Source organism: Echinops telfairi, unplaced genomic scaffold, assembly GCF_000313985.2.
Source record: "Echinops telfairi isolate 266 unplaced genomic scaffold, ASM31398v2 ScPeMD7_1;HRSCAF=3_0, whole genome shotgun sequence".
Classification (NCBI taxonomy): Eukaryota; Metazoa; Chordata; class Mammalia; order Afrosoricida; family Tenrecidae; genus Echinops; species Echinops telfairi.
This window is the reverse complement of record NW_022103896.1, coordinates 8,086,511-8,102,783: the sequence shown is the minus strand read 5'-3', so window position 1 is coordinate 8,102,783 and position 16,273 is coordinate 8,086,511. Positions and strand designations below refer to the sequence as shown.

The 16,273-nt window shown below is 50.9% G+C and overlaps 1 protein-coding gene across 1 annotated transcript in view; it reads left to right on the top strand.

The window, feature by feature from the left end:
• Window positions 1-16,273, top strand: part of TG (thyroglobulin) — a 189,613-nt gene that overhangs the window by 52,522 nt on the left and 120,818 nt on the right. Inside the window, exons 23-27 of the mRNA XM_004697385.1 lie at window positions 1,893-2,009; window positions 3,730-3,845; window positions 4,481-4,589; window positions 6,156-6,347; window positions 9,970-10,140. Coding sequence (XP_004697442.1) covers window positions 1,893-2,009; window positions 3,730-3,845; window positions 4,481-4,589; window positions 6,156-6,347; window positions 9,970-10,140 — 705 coding nt within the window. The remainder of the gene's footprint in view (window positions 1-1,892; window positions 2,010-3,729; window positions 3,846-4,480; window positions 4,590-6,155; window positions 6,348-9,969; window positions 10,141-16,273) is intronic.

Below are 16,273 nucleotides of genomic sequence, written 5' to 3'. Positions count from 1 at the left end.
GTCTCATAGTGGGGCTGGCCCTATGGTCCTCTCTGTGCTTTGGCTGCTCTGAGCGGGAATATCATCCTCAATGCTTGGTGGGCCAGGATGTGGTCCCCTCCCTCTTCCTCCCCCTTCATTTACTCCCGTGTGCTCTGATCAGACAGGTCCCTCTCCCTGAGCTGCAGCTTCAGTGCTGTCCACGGAAGGGAATTCTTCTGTGGGGAGGGGGGGGGCTGTCCACGTGGGATTGAGGCTGGCCCCTCAGACCTCTACTGGTTCCCTGCTTCATGCTGTCATGTTGTATTCATATCTTCAAGCACCAGGTTGAAGTCTGGTCCCTCTTTCCCTGTGGAGATATAAACAATACCCTCCCTTTGGGTGGGTTAGTGCCCTGTGCCCCCGCTACCCTCCCCACCTTCCCCCACCCCAAGGTTTCTTTCCTCTTCTCCCATCCCCAGGGATAAACGGCGAACCGATGAAGGTCTGAGCCATATTTCAGTAGGAGGATTACACGCGGCATGCCCTTCTTGGAGATTAGCAGGCAGCTGCCCTGTGTCCTTCACAAATGAAGGGATTTGGTCCATGGGCTGGCTGCTCGGGGATTATTGCCCAGTAATTGTCACTGGGCTGGGATGAGCATTATAATGTGCACTCTCTGAAGCATTTCCTGCTGCTTCTGGTGGAGCCTCTGTGGAGCCCTGATGGCTTATCAGCAGTGCCAGGCACATTGGAGGCGCTTATCCTGCCTGAAGACCTGAGGGTGCTGGGTGGCATTCGCTCTTTCTGTCTGAGCAGGGGATTTCAAGTTAGAAATGCGGATCCCCACAAGTCAACATGCCCTCTCCTCTCAGAATCTGCTCCGCTCCCTTGGGGAGGATGCTTCTCTTGCCGTCTTTTACGGATGGGGCTGCCTGCTCTCCTGTGAGGTTATTGTCCTGCAGCAGAAGCGAAGTGCATAGAAGCCACGTATATAACCCCCCAAGCAGGTATCTGTCTGCCTAAAGAGAGATCCACCCCCCCACCCCCACCCCGAGTCCTCACCCAGGCCTCTGTGGCCACCCATCCTGACAGCTGCCATAGCTGACCCCCTCCCCCAACTGGTCTTCCTGCTCTGGTCCACTTCATCAACCTCCCCTCTGTGTTGCCCGCAAGCCAGGGTTCTGAAGGACAAGTCCCTCCCTGCACTGCGCCAGGGAAATGCTTCCAAAGCGCTGCTTCATTCCTTGGGTGGTGCAAAGCCGTGGCACCAAGCCCTATCGCAGGCTTCTCACTCGGAGCTCACTAGGCAGGGTTTACTGTGAGGACCAGTCCTGTGCACTGTCCATGCTAGAGGTGGCTTCCCATTGTCTGAGGATAGACCCAGGAGTGGGATTGTGGGTCCTGCGGTACAGCCCTGGCTTCTTAGGGCTCGCCACCCTTTCCCACCACAGGTCGTCTGCTGCAGTCCCGCCTGCAATGTAGGAGTGTAGGGATTCCAGTGCTTCAGCCTTGCTAGCACTCAGGAGTTTCTGGTTCCATCTCTCTCTGTACTTCTACCTCGAATCTGCCCTCTACTGCTAACGCTACTGCTACACCTGCATGCCAGCCTCAGAAAGATTGTGGCAAGAGTCCATGACCTTTTCTTTCCATTCTTCCACATGCTTTTTGATGCTCCCTCAGACATACACACACTGAGTGTATGCATAGATAAAACATGCACACGTCCTATACATGCACAGGCGTGCACAGACATCTGGGGAATGCACAGATGTGTAGAATGGATGCGTCCATACCTGTGCCCTAGCCGCCCTAGAGCGGAAGGGCACGGCGCTGAGAAGTGGCTGCCAGACCGGCCGCTCCAGACACCTGGCTTCTGGGCAGTCACCCTGCCTTCCTCGGAAGGAGCTTTCACGCATCTGCTTCCTTTCCAGTGATGAGGACCTTTGAGAAGGTTCCAGAATGGAATGTGATCTTCAGTGCTGATGCTCCCGCCCCAGTCAGGTCCAAAAGCCTCCGTTCTGAGCTCCCACTGATGCAGTGCTTGGCAGGTAAGTGGGGGTGGGGATGGGGCCATGGAGGGGAGCTGTAGGAATAGACTTTGCTGATCTTGGCCAGAGAAACCAGTTAAAGCCACGAAAAGCTACAATGTAAAACATGCAATATCAAGGACATCCTGGATGACAGTTGACCTCCACATGTCTATTCAATGCATATTTTCATTTTTGGCTTTATCACACCTGCTGTATGGACACTACGAGCTGAAATCAACCCAGAGGCAGACAGCCAGCATATCCCATATTATAGCTCCCCTTTAGCAAGCAGAAAGGAACAGAGCTACCCATCCAGGGTGGGAGACATGTACGTCTATTTCAAAAGAGAGACCAAAGATTGGATACTAACAACTGTCATCGATTGAGCGTGCATTTCTGCAAAGATGACCGATTCCCTAACCCTAGAATCTAGTAGCCACCATTATCCCTAGTTTCCCATAAAGAGAACACAACTTTGAGGATTTCCCTGATTTGCTGAATGACCCAGACCAAGCCAGTGACAGAACATACATTCAGAGCCAGGCTACAGAATGCCAAATCCTCTGGTCCTAACCATTGCCCGGTGCCTGCCTTGCTCATCGATTGTGGTTGACTTCTCCTGTAATTAGTGCTCTGAGCTGGCATCTGTTTGGGAGGGCTGCTTCGTTATGATGATGACCGCCTGCTATTGCTCGTGCCACCCAACACGTCATGAAGTAGGAGCTAAAAGGCGTGTGTGAAGAACGGATGATAGTCCCAGGAACTGGGCATGCAGGACCCAAAGCCAATAGAACTCTTGAAGATTCAGCAGCATCTTGATTGAGGGCGATGGCAGTTATGTGTCTTGGCGAAGAATCCGATACACACGCCCACAGAGCTATACACATGCTTGGCTGTGATGTGACACCAATGGGTTGGCCAGGATAAGAGGATGCAGATTCATAGAGATCGAGGCGAGCAGGGGGGACAGGACATGATGGTTGAACTCAGCACCCCAGCACTGGTGAGAAGACAGTCTGAGCAAGGCGGCTCCATCAGGGAGGCCGGATGGGTGGTTTCTGATCAGGGAGAGAGATCAAGGTGATCTTGGATGGGGAGTATTTGTGGACCCAGTGGAGTTTGACACATTCAGCATTTTAGGTAGAAGGCACTTGCAAGAGGTGAGAATCTAGAGCCGTTGCAGATGTGAGAGGGGCCGCTGGTGGCACGGTCGTTATAAGCACTTAGATGCTAACCAAAAGGTCGGGCGTTTGAACCCATCAGCCATCCCTTGAGAGAAGGCTGTAGCACTCTAGAAATGGAGGAGTCAGTGATGAGGACACACGGACCCAGAGCAGGGGCACACGGTGTGTGCTTAGGCAGTATTTCCTCTGTGTGTGTGTGTGTGTGTAGTGTAAATCTAGTCAATCTCTCCTGTGTGTGCATGGCACATACTTAATCAATATCTTCTGTGTGTATCTCTGTACATGGTACACACTTATTCAATAGCTCCTCTGTGTGTGTATGTGTGTGGACATGGTTCACACTTGGTCAGTATCTCCTTGTGTGTGTGTGTGTATCTGTGTGTACATGGTACACACTTATTCAATAGCTCCTGTGTGTGTGTATGTGTGTGGCATAGTACACACTTTGTGTTTCCTCTGTGTGTGTGTGGAGGGTGAGGGTGGGCCTGCACCCGCACTGTCCCCAGCATGGGTGCAGAGACCCGGGTGACTGACCGTCCCCACGGTCCCTACAGATTGTGAAGAGGACCCCGCCTGCAGCTTCCTCACAGTGTCGATGGGGGGACCCGACGTCACATGTGAATTCTATGCTGGGACAGATGATAGCATCGTCTGCACCACCTCTGGGCAGGTCAGCTGGGCGGACGAGCGCGGGTCTGTCTTGTCTGTTCTCAGTCAGATGCACTCTGATTCCTTTGATTCAGGCCTAGAGATGAGCACTGATCAGTGGGCAACTCCACGTTCCCTCCCATTTCTTCAAAACACCGTGGGTCCCCATGTCTGCTCAGCTGCTGTCCCCTCTCCCTGCACGCCACTCCTTCTCCTGTCTTACCCACACATCAGCGCTTCCTCCAGGTGCACTGCTGATAGCTGTTAGACTAAGGCTCCCCAGCTCTGTAGAACGGATCGCCTCCTCCCCTCTGGAATTGCAAGCATCTTGCAGTTGGCCAGGATCCCTGGTGCTGCCTGGGTTAAGCCGCAAAGCTGGTAGATCAAACTCAGCCCCCTGTGAGGGAAAGCAGCCACTGTATTCTGTGCAGTCTTGGAGGCCCATGGAGGCCCTCTACTCTGCCTTGTGGGGTCGCTGTGCATTGGCGTGGAGTCCACAGCAGTGGGGGCAGCTAACACTCAGGAACCCTCGGCTCCAGGACAGGGGAGACACCGGTGGGCAGAGATCTCTCTTGTCCCTCTTAGTAGCTCAGTGCCTGGGCCCAGGCGGGAGTCTGAACACCATCAGCGGTTAATTCAGCCCCTTTCTGCCTCCAGGAAGAACCTGCATTGGGGAATGCCATGGCCACCAGCTTCCGAGGTCTCAGGTGCCAGGTGACCGTGAGGCGCCAGGACCCAGACTCCCTGGCCGTGTATTTGAAACAAGGTGCGTGGGTCTTGCTGGGCGGGCCTGGGCACCAGCAGGAGGCATTCCGGGAGCCAGGCTGCCCTACACCCCACTCCTGGCCCTGAACCTCAGTTTCCTTTCTATCACTGACTAATCTTCACAGGTGGATCTCCAGCCCTTTCTCCCTAGTCACACTTAGTGTGGAAACTGCTGAAGCCTGTTCAGCAGCTTCGACAGGCACAGTTCCACTGATTATCCATGGGGGGCTTGCTGGGAGTCGAACCCAGGTCTCCCCCATGGGAGCAAGAATTCTACCACTGACCCACTGCTCCCATCTATGTGCACAGGGTTACACTCCTATTGAGCTCAATAAGTACGTGCTGGTAACAATGAGGAGAGAGACAGTCCCACTCTGCACACCTCCCTTTCGCCCCTCCAAGCGGCGGTGGGCGCCTGCCCAGGTCTGCGTGCTCTAGGCTGGGGCCTGGGCTGCCTTGTCCCCCTTCCGGTACACAGAGACGTGCGTGGCTCTGGCTTTGTCTCGTCTGAGACCACCACTGCCCCTAACCCAGAAGGCAGGCCACCCCCACTCCTTCCACTGCTTGGAAACGTCTTCTTCTTTTTTTTTTTTCAGCGGCTGATATTTTTTATTAATATACATATCATCTCATTCCATAGTTCAATCACATGAAGCAGAATTGTACAATTGCTACCACAATCAGTTCCCAAACATTCTTTTTCTACATGGACTCCTTGGCTTTGTCTTCTCTTCAACTCCTTTCCAACATTGAACTCCATCCTCTCTGAAATCTTTATTCCACTTGCCATCTCTATAGGTTCATCAATCCTGGGTTTCTTTTTTTTAATTTATTTATATTTATTTATTTATTTATTTTTTGTATATTTTTAAAAACATTTTATTAGGGGCTCATACAACTGTTATCCCAATCCATACACACATCAATTGTGTAAAGTGCATTTGTGCATCGTTTCTCAAAACATTTTCTCTCCATTTAAACCCCCCACATTAGGTCCTCATTTTTCCCCTCCCTTCCCGCTCCCCCCTCCCGCATGAGCCCTTGATAGTTTATAAATGGGTATTTTGTCATATCTTGCCCTGTCCGACGTCTCCCTTCATCCACTTTTTGGTTGTCTGTCCCCCAGGGAGGAGGTCACACACAGTTCCATGTAATCGGTTCCCTCTTTCCTACCCATTCTCCCTTTACCCTCCCTGTTTTGCCACTCACACCACTGGTCCTATAGGGCTCATCCGTCCTGGATTCCCTGTATTTTCAGTTCCTATCTGTACCAGTGTACCTCCTCTGGTCTAGCCAGACTTGCAAGATGGAATTCGAGTCATGGTAGTGGGAGCGGGGAGGAAACATTTAGGAACTAGAGGAAAGTTGTATTTCTCATCATTGTTACATCGTGCCCTGACTGGCTCATCTCCTCCCCGGGACCCCCTCTGCAAGGGGATCTCCAGTGGCCTACTAATGGGCTTTGGATCTCCACTCCGCACTCCCCTCATCATTCACTATGGTAAGATTTTTTGTTCTGATCATCGGAAACGTCTTCTTACAAAAGGTGTTCCTGCCTTCTCCCCAGGCCAACCGCTCACCACCATGCGTCACAAAGGCTTTGAGCGAACGGACTTCCAAAACGCGCTCTCCGGACTGTACCGCCCCTCTGTGTTCTCCACCCCAGGGGCCAACGTGACTGACGTGCGTCTCTTCTGCCTCCTTGCCTGTGACCAGGACCCGTGCTGCGATGGGTTCATCCTCACGCAGGTCCAGGGAGGTAAGGCTGGTGCTGAGGGCCCTCCGGGACCTGGACTTCAGGGCTGATGGGGAGCAGGGGCTTGTCAGGACCAAAGCTGATTTGAAATGGAGGGCAATAGAGGAAATCTCTGGCTCGAGGTGAAGAAGACAGTGGTATTTGCAATCTCAAAGTTAGAGGCCAACCCCTCCCTTCCTACAGGCAAAATCTAGATGGAAGGAGAAGCGGGGCGTGTGTCCCCAAAGAAGGAACAGCATGTGTAAAGGCCCAGTGGCAGGGCTGGTGGTGCAGCTAGGGCCTGGGAGTGGTGAGGAAGTTCGTGTCCTCAGAGCAGGGAGAACAAGGTGGGGTCTTGATGTGAGACGTGGCTGAGGCTCTGAGTTTTGGTTTGAGCAGGTGGTGGGTGAGATGAGAGAGCAGAGAAGCTGCCAGGCAGAATCTTGTGGGATGCCCTGAACAGTTTGTGTCTCTTCTAAGAGCAACTGGAAGACACTGAAGGTTTCAGCAAAGGGATATGAGTTTTGGCTTGGGCGTGGAGCAGGGTCTGGCTGGCTGCTCAGGGCCCACAACTGTCCAGGAGCAGACGGTGCTGGTTCCGGCCGGGTGGTAGCTGCAGAGATGGATAAAAAGGACCAGTTGAGGTATCTTTCTGAGGCAGTCAGTAGGCTCAAGGAAGAGAAGAGGACGGTTTCTAAAACCATTCTCGAGTCCAGCTAGCACGCCGAGTTGGCTGGTTTACAGGCTTGGAGAGCGATGGAAGAGATCAGGCTGTCTGCTGTGGTGAGGAGAGAGACGAGCCCGGGGCTGGTTCGCGGTGTGTTAAGATTGGAGTGCCATGAGCACACCCACCGATGCCGGCTAAGCTTCGGAGACAACGAGCCAGAGCTGAGAGTGGTGTGTCCATGGGGATCATCAGTGGGTTATCAGTGCCGAACTGGTATCAGCAGGTGGGCTTACCGCTAGGAGTCCCGAGAAAGCAGGTAGGGAGTGGGGAAAAAAGAAAGGGGGTGGGCTGGACCACGAGGGATACTTGCATAGCAGGTAGAGGCTCCGCCAAGGAGAGAAAGAATGAGTAGCAGAGAGGGTGAACGCGGCCCAGGGCAGTGCTTCCTGAGCCGCAGGCGGGCGTGGGCGAGGACAGGTTGGCACTTGAAGGCCATTGTCACCAGGGGAGTTTGCAGCGTCCGTGACCTGTGGCTAGGTGCTGTCAGCCGTCCTCAGCCATAGCCACCCGGTATACAGTGAACCCTCGTTGATCGCGGTTCATCGGTTCTAGACCCTACTGTGATAAATGAAATTCCGCGAAGTAGGATTCCTTATTTGTAAATCAAATATTTTCATAGTTAGAGCATAGAGGACATGAAAAAACACCCTTTAGTCACCATTACACTCGTATTACCCGATTTATTAAACGAAAAAGGGAAAATACAGTAAAACATTTTGGACGTTACAATTATCATTTATTATTTATTATATTATTTATGGCATCAAGCGTGTACAGTATGAGCCAATCAGTGGCAGTAATGACAGAGCATGCACTGTTACGCAAAAACCGCAATAGAGTGAAGCCGCGGAAGTCGAAGCGCGAAGTGGCGAGGGTTCACTGTACAACGGAACTAACCCCCGCCCCGTTCTGCGCCCTCCTCACAGCTGTCTGAGCCCCTGGCGGCGGCCAGTGTGCCAGTCGTCCTGCCAGGGTCTTCCTCTCCTTCGCCGCCCCCTCTGCTTTACCAAGCGGGATGTCCTTCTCCAGGGACTGGTCTCTCCTGACAACGTGTCCGACTCGAGGTGGCAAAGTCCCAGCATCCCTGCCTCCCAGGAGCGCTCTGGCCGCACTCCTCCCAGGACTGATCTGCTTGTTCTTTGGGCAGGCGTGGGACTCTCCGTGCTCCCTGCAGCTGCACGATTCAGACACGCCGCTCCTTCTCCCGCCTTCCTGATTCTCTGTCCAGTTTTCACAGCCGTTAGTAGGGGCCGTCCCGGTGGGGAGGCTTCCGTGGCAGGGGGGAGCAGGAAGCTGGGCCGCAGCAAAGTGGCCCCTGAATGTCCTCATCGGTTTAATTCTTTACGAGTCTGAGATCCAGGTTCACATTAATGTTTAGAGAAGTGTGTGCCTGTGCATGCATGCACACACACACACACACACACACACACACACACACACACACGCCCCTCTCCCATCTCTGTGTGCCCTATATTTAGAAGCTCTGTAATTCAAACCCACGATGTGATGCCTTCTTGGCTTCTCTTTGCTGAGGACCTCAATTTCCAGATGCCCTGCTAACGGCCAGACCACATGCCTTTTCACGTGTGGAAAGACTGCTTTCATTTTCCTTAGGCTCCTGTGTGGAAGAATGACTTTATCCCAGGGCAGTGAGCCCACAGGATCCCTCTTTCTGTCGCCTACCCTGCCCCACAAGCATGGCCGAGTCTTGGCAGTGAGTGGTGCTGCAAGCTGTGAGCTGAGCGTTGAGCTGTCTCTGGGATGGACAGTGTCAGGCAGATGTTTCCCCATCCTGTCTGCTGGGCACATCTGGAGGGCTAGCTCAGACAAGGGCTGGGGCTGCCGACAGCCCTTCCCGCTGCAGCTTGCTCTCCTAGCAGGAAGGCATTTGGCTTTCTACTGTATGCGTGCGATGGTTTTCCTAGCTGACAGCAATCTCCAGACTCCTGCAACCCCATCTGCTCGCCAGCTTGCTTTCCACCGATGGATCACAGAAATAGTTGTGAGGTCCGGGGGACTGGCTGGGTCGGGGTTCCCTGGAGTGTAGTGGACCCCAGTGGTGGTGTGTTAAGAAAAGGGGCTTCTCTCACTGCCCACGCCCCTTCACCCATCCCCCAGAGGCCCCACTGAGACTTGGGAAAGAACCAGTTGCCAGGTCAGCACTGATTCAAGCAACCCTGCTGTAATGCTTTGGGAGTAGATCGCCAGGCCTTTCTACCATGGTACACCTGGGTGGAATTGACCCTGCTAACCCAACCATGCCAACCATGGCACCACCCAGGGCCTTCGGCATTCGTTAAGGAAAAGAAAAATACCACGGATTCTTGTCAAAGGACTGAGCATGGGGAAAGATACACTCTGCCCGTTGGATTCAACTTCTTTGGGCGAGTTTTGCTTGCGAGGGCAGCCAGTGGCCCTCAGCATCCTCGGAGTGCTTCCTCGAAGGTCGTTTACTTCCAAGGATAGCCTGTGGTCTGTGGGGTTAGGCTGAGCTGGACAGCCACCTCGCACTGGTCCAGGGCCCTCTTGCTCCACGGCTCAGTCTGAGAATTGTCAAACCACTCCCCGCTCGCTCTTTATCTGCAGGCAGAAACCCCACTTTTTCGGATCTCCTAATTCTCCTGAACTTTCAACGCTATCGCTTTGCCAGTTGGTGGGGACCAGAGGGTCCTGGCAGCCTCTTCCCCACTGGGATGAGCAGGGGACTGCCCTCGATGCTGACCCCCTGGTGGTGGCTCTCCTTGCAGGCCAATCGAGGAAGAGTGACCCACTGGAACCTAGGCTCCTAACTCATCCCATCCCTGTGCACCCCCTGAGTGTCGTCACCTATCCCCATCCTAAGGGGCCCACAGGTGAGTCTCCAAAGGGGTTCCACTTGCCCCCATTGCAATGACTTCTCTTCTCCCTGCTCCGCTGCAGGCCCCATCATCTGCGGGCTGCTCAGCTCCCCCAGCACCCTGCTCTGCAATGTCCAAGACTGGAGCGGGGCCTCCGAAGCCCAGGGGATGAATATTTCGTGCCCCGGTGTCACCTACGACCAGGGGAGCCGCCAAGTGACATTGCGTCTTGGAGGCCAGGAGTTCATCACGAGTAAGTCTCTGCTTTCAGCCCGTGGTTCTTCTTGGACAGGGCACCCTGCTCTCTTCTGAGCCCTCACCACACCCTGAGGGACTCATACTGTGCTGCTGACATCGCATATGGAACACCCACAGCATCCCACCTGTGTTCAGCACGAGCACTGATTGAGCTCGCGGCTGCAGGTTGGCTGGAGGGAGGCTGGCTTGGTGGGCAGCTGCGCTGACCTCAGCAGGACTCACTCTCACATCTGGGGGTTGGCTGGCAGTTGGCTAATCTGGCCAGCATCTGACTGGGCTGGCCTGGTTCTCCCATCTGGGCTTCTCATCCTCCTCTGGATATTCATGGAGGCATGGCTCATCCTGTGATGTTCAACAGCTGTCAGACAGCGAAGAAAATCTAGACCCAGTCAGACAGCGAAGAAAATCCAGCTAATGAGAGCCCTTAGCACTTGGCCAGATCCTTAACGGGGCTGCTCAAGGGGATGGGAAGGACTCATTGACACTTTGTTCCCTTGGGCATGGAGATGGCAGAATCAAAAGAGAACAAGTAAAACCAAGCCAGGAAAGGTCCAGCCTTGAACGTGGACTGCTGGCACCTGGCCTGATAAGTCAAAGGGTGGGGCCTTGCACTCTGTCCCTGCAGTGGGAGGAATTGCAAGGCCTCATGGCAAAGTGAGGCCCAAGGAAAGGTGCAGAGCTTGGGCTAGTGGGACGCCCATCGCCCCGACAAAATACCCCAGTGCATGCTTGCCCTTCAGCCGGACCCCAGCTATGGACACCTACTGTGTGATCCTGAGAAAGCAGTCAGATCTCTCCAGGGCTAGTTGCTCAACTATCAGTGCGGGTGGTGACAGTGCCCAACCCCAGGTATTTGTGAAGATTAATGAAGATGACAATAACAACAGCAACGTACATTGTCTTGGGTGGTGTTTCCTGGGCCAGGCATTGCTCTAAGGCTTGACTTCCAAGACCTCATTCACTCTCAAGACAATGCTTTCAGGCAGGACCTATTGTTATCATTATCGTTTGGGAGCCCCGGACAAGGGAAGTTATGCAACTCACCCAGGTCTCAGACCTCGCAGGCAGAGGGGCTGGGATCTATGAGACAGACTATGCTCCCAAGTGGGTGTTCCTGACACTCCCCCCACATACTGACACTCAGAGACAATACCCATAGTAGTAATATTAGGTGATGTCGTTGTTATCGTTATTTAAAAAATATTTTTGTCTTATTATTGCTGATACCTTCAGGACTGGACTATGTCTTAGTAATTTCTGGACTCACAATGGTCAGGATAAAGCCCAGACAAGAGACTATAAATAATATCTGCTGAATCCGATATTTCTCAAAGTGTGGAACAAAAAGCATTGCAGAATTCTATGGCATTCCATGGGGCTTAAGTGAAGATCATTTGGGGTAAATAAAATCAAATAGCTTATTTAGATCATGGGTACTAAACATGTGGTGTTCATTACAACAAGACTTTTCAAGAAGGATGTTAGATGCATTCATGGGCAATAAATCCAGAGTGAGCTGCTTGACACAAGGCATGTGCTTGATCTGAGCCCAAGAAGTAAGAAAGTGCCCTTGTCCACCTCCCTAGAAGGAGTGAGAAGGACCCCTAAAGGGTTGTTGTTTCTCAGTAGTGTGTGTGAGTGTGAGAGTGAGTGTGAGAGTGTGTGAGGGTGAAGGAAAAGCTATGAGAGGAGCCCTCCATGATGGAGATTTTGGGTCGACAGTGGTCTTTTCAGGGGTCCTAGTGGCACAGCAGTGAAAGCGCATCGTCTCTAACCACGAGGTCAGTAGTCCAATCCACCCGCTGCTCCGCAGAAAGAAAGATGTGGCCGTATCTTCTGTACAACCTTGGCAACCCTGTGGGGGCCAGTCTTCCTCTGTCCCGTGGGGTCGCCGTGCCTCGGAATGGACCCCATGGGCAGTGGGATCTGGCTGTGAGGTCTGCTCGTGATGTTCTCCATGGAGGGTGCCGTAGACACAGAGTGATCAAGAAGCCCCCTCCAGTGGGGCACCACAGGGCATCGGACCCGCCTTTCTATGAGACTAGGCTTTAAGTACAATGAACCTTTGGGAGAATAACAGTCTTTTGAGTTCATACTGAAGTGGGACTAGCTGTTAGCTACCCTTATCCCAGAGCAGGTACTGAAGGAGCCAAGAGGAGTAAGGGTTCCAGGCCCAGAACAATAGACGAGGAGTTTGGAAAGGGGCGACAAACAATAAAGACATACTCTGCCCTCGCCAATTGGCTGAGGACCACACTCCTTGATTGTCTAGATCAGCGGTTCTCAACCTGTGGCTCGCAACCCCTTTGGGGGTGGAACCGCCCTTGCACAGGGCGCGCCTGATTCAGAACAGTAGCAAAATTACAGTGATGATGTAGCAATGAAAATAATGTTATGGTTTGGGGGGGTCACCACAACTTGAGGAACTGTATTAAAGGGTCGCAGCATTAGGAAGGTTGAGAACCACTAGTCTAGATGGTAGTCTTTTAAAAACATTTTTTTAATAAATCATTTTATTGGGGGCTCTTACAGCTCTTATAACAATCCATACATCAATTGAATCAAACACATTTGTACATATGTTGCCATCATCATTTCCAAAACACTTTCTTTCTACATGAGCCCTTGGTATCAGTTCCTCTTTTTACCCCCTCCCTCCCCCACCTTCCCACCCTTATGAACCCTTGATACTTTGTTATTTCTATGTTCATGTTTTACACCATCCGCTGTCTGTCCTCACTCGCGTTTCTGTTAGCCTTTACTACAATATAGACTCTCGAATCAGATCCCAAATGTTCAAACTCTCCAGGTGAATGCTGACTCATCAGTCTCCTGGATTATCAAATGAGAATGACGTTGACTTCTGCCTCCGATGGAGGTTGGGATGGCATTCAGAGAGCATGTGTCTGGGGAGCTGGGAATGCCGCCCGCGATACACAGGGACTCAGTAGACATGAGAGGTGATGGAATGGGGGTTTGCGCTTTAAATACCTACACAGGAATCCTGCTTCTAGCTCCAGCTTTATGATCTTGTTGAAGGCATTTAATTACCTTAAGACAGTGTGTCCATCTGTAAAACGGGGCACATGCCTGTATATTACCGAATCAAGTGTTGTTAACATGCTCCACAGACCTTAATTTCCGAACCCCCTAGCCTCTCACTCCTCAACTCTGCACCCAAGAGAGATAGATGCTCAGTAGGAGAGCTGGACCCAGAGGTCTGCTCTTGTTGGCCAGCGCGGCTACTCCTGGGGGCGCACCAGCCTCTCAAAGAAGCTGGAGCTCATTCTATCTTACCTGAAGGAGCCATGGTTTTCGAAACGCCGAAGGAAAGCAACCTTTGGCCTTCCTGTCACCAGGGATGAGGGAGGCCTGAGAATACCAGGTTTCTGGTGGTGGGTTGTTCGGGGCTGCCGGGTACAGAAGTCCTCTTGAGATTTGTGTTTCCTGAATTTCCAAAGGGCCCCTGGACGTTCCACACCATTTGGGTTGGCTGGGCCAACCCTCCTGGCTCTGAGAAAGAGGGCGGAGGGCGTGTGGGGGCTGCATGGTGTTCACTGCGGACAGCGCCTTGAAGTGCAAATGAAGAAGACCGAGCAGGATTAAATGTCCTCTGACAGCCTCAGGGCTTGAACTTTGATGGGAAAAGTGGTGGCAGAGATACTCTGCCGTTCATTCTGAATCCCCCAAAGGCTTTAATTTGTTGAGCAACTGAGCGCCCCACAGGTGCCAGGCGTTCCTGTGTTTGGTGCCAGTGATTGGCGTTGTCTCTGGATGCTGGGAGCCAGGTAGGGAACCTTGCATGGCATCCATGAGCTCACTAGCTAGGTTTATCTGGAATTGGGTGCCTGAGAGTATCCAAAATAGGATGGTCCATTTTTCTTTCTTTCTTTCTTTTTGGTTTAATTTTAATAAATGATTTTATTGGAGGCTCTTACAGCTCTTATAACAATCCATACATCCATTGTATCACGCACATTTGTACGTATGTTGCCATTATTATTTATAAAACATTTTCTTTCTACTTGAGCCCTTGGTATCATCTCCTGTCCCACCACCCCCCCCACCCACCTATCTTCATGAACCCTTGATAATTTATAATTTTTTTATTTTCATATTTTACATCATTCGTTGTCTCCCTTCATCCACGTTTCTGTTGTTTGTCCCCCTAGGTGTGTGTGTGTGTGTGTGTGTTGTACATTCGTTGATCACTACAGTTGGTTTCCCCTTTCTCTACCTTCTCTCCCTACCTGCCCTCTACCCTCATAGTATCGCTACTTTCATTATGGGTCCTGAGGGACTTTTCTGTCCTGGATGCTGTGTGTCAAGACCTCTTTATCATTTTTATCAAAATGATAAGCTCTTCACATTTTTTTAATCGAAAAAGCTCTTATCAAAAATGGATGGTCCATTTTTCAGTGACCCATTGAGTTATTTTGTACTTTGGGCATGCTATCATGTGCCTTGTATTGGTGATCTGGAGGGATCAATCTCTAGAGGAGGACATCATGCTTCGCTAAGTAGAGGGACAGAAAACACGAGGGAGACCCCCAATGGAATGTATTGATACAAAGGCTGCGACAATGAGCTCAAGCGGAATGATGATTATGAGGAGGGCGTGGGACTGGCAGTGTTTGGTTCTGTTGCTATGAGTCCAAACTGACCCAATGGCAATTAACAACAGCAACTGCCCTTGAAAGCAGAGCAGAGCGACGTTCAAGCAAATGGAAGAAATGTGGAGGTAAAAGAATTGAACAGAAGAATTTCAAAGGTAACTGGAGAAGACAAAGTAAAACCTTATAGGAACATGCACAAAGACTTGGAGTTAGAAAACTGAAAGAGAAGAATTTGTTCAGCATATCTCAGGAAGAAAGAAATGAAGAAAAAGTTCAATTCTTGGGCAAAACGCTTAGTGATACAAGAGGCATTTTAAAAGAGAGAAAAGGAAGGAACACACCATCACTGCACCGAAAAGAGTTGGTCTACTTTGCACCTTTTCAAGAGGTAGCATGTGATCAAGGTAGTGAAGGAAGGTATTGAAGAAAGAAAGCTGCTTTAAGGCATTAGCCGGAAAAAAAAAAAAGAGGCTCCAGGTATTTACGGGATTCCATTAGAATGTTTCATCAAACTGCCTTAGGGGTACAGTTATGCACTTGTGTATTCCAAGAAATGTGGTCGACAACTCTTGGCCAACCAACTGGAAGAGATCCACTTCTGTGGCATCCCACAGAAAAGTGACCCAACAGAATGTGGAAGCCATTGAACAATATCACTAACATTACATGGTAGTAAAATTTTGCTGAACATAGTTCAACAATGCTTGTAGCCTTACATTAACAAGAAGCTGCCAGAAATTCAGGCCAGATTTAGAGGAAGCTATGAGGGGAGAGATGTCATTGCTGATGTCAGCTGGATCTTGGCTGAAAGTAGAGAATACCAGAAAGATGATTGTGTTTTATTGACTATGCAAAGGTGTTGATGTGGATCATAACAAACTAGGATAACATTGAGAAAAATGGGGAATCCAGAACATTTGATCGTGCTCACATAGAACCTTTATATAGACTGAGAGGCAGTCATTGAATCAGAACAAAGGGATCCTGCATGGTTTAAAACCAGTAAAGGTGTGCATCAGGGTGAGATCCTTTTATTAGACTTACCCAATATATCCTCTGAGCAAATGATGCAAGAAGCTAGACTATATAAATAAGAATGGAGCATCAGAATTGGAGGTAGGCTCTTTAACAACCTGTGATATGTAGATGATACAACCTTACTTGCTGAAAGTAAAGTAATTGAGGCACTTGTTGATGACGATCACATACTTCAGTCAGGATTACAACTTGTGAAGAAAATAAAAACCCTCGTGACTGGACCAATAGAAAAGAGCATCATGATAAACAGAAGAGATTCGGTTGTAAAGGATGCCATTTTACATAGGTCCATCACAGGTGTTCATGGAAGCAGCAGTCAAGAAGGCAAATAGTGTATTGCATTGGGCACAGCTGCTGCACAAGACCTCTTCAAAGGGTTGAAGAGCAAGGATGGCACTTCAAGGACTCAGGTGTTCCTGACTCAATCCATGGTAATGTAATTGCCTCACATGCTTGCAAAAGCCGGGCAATGAC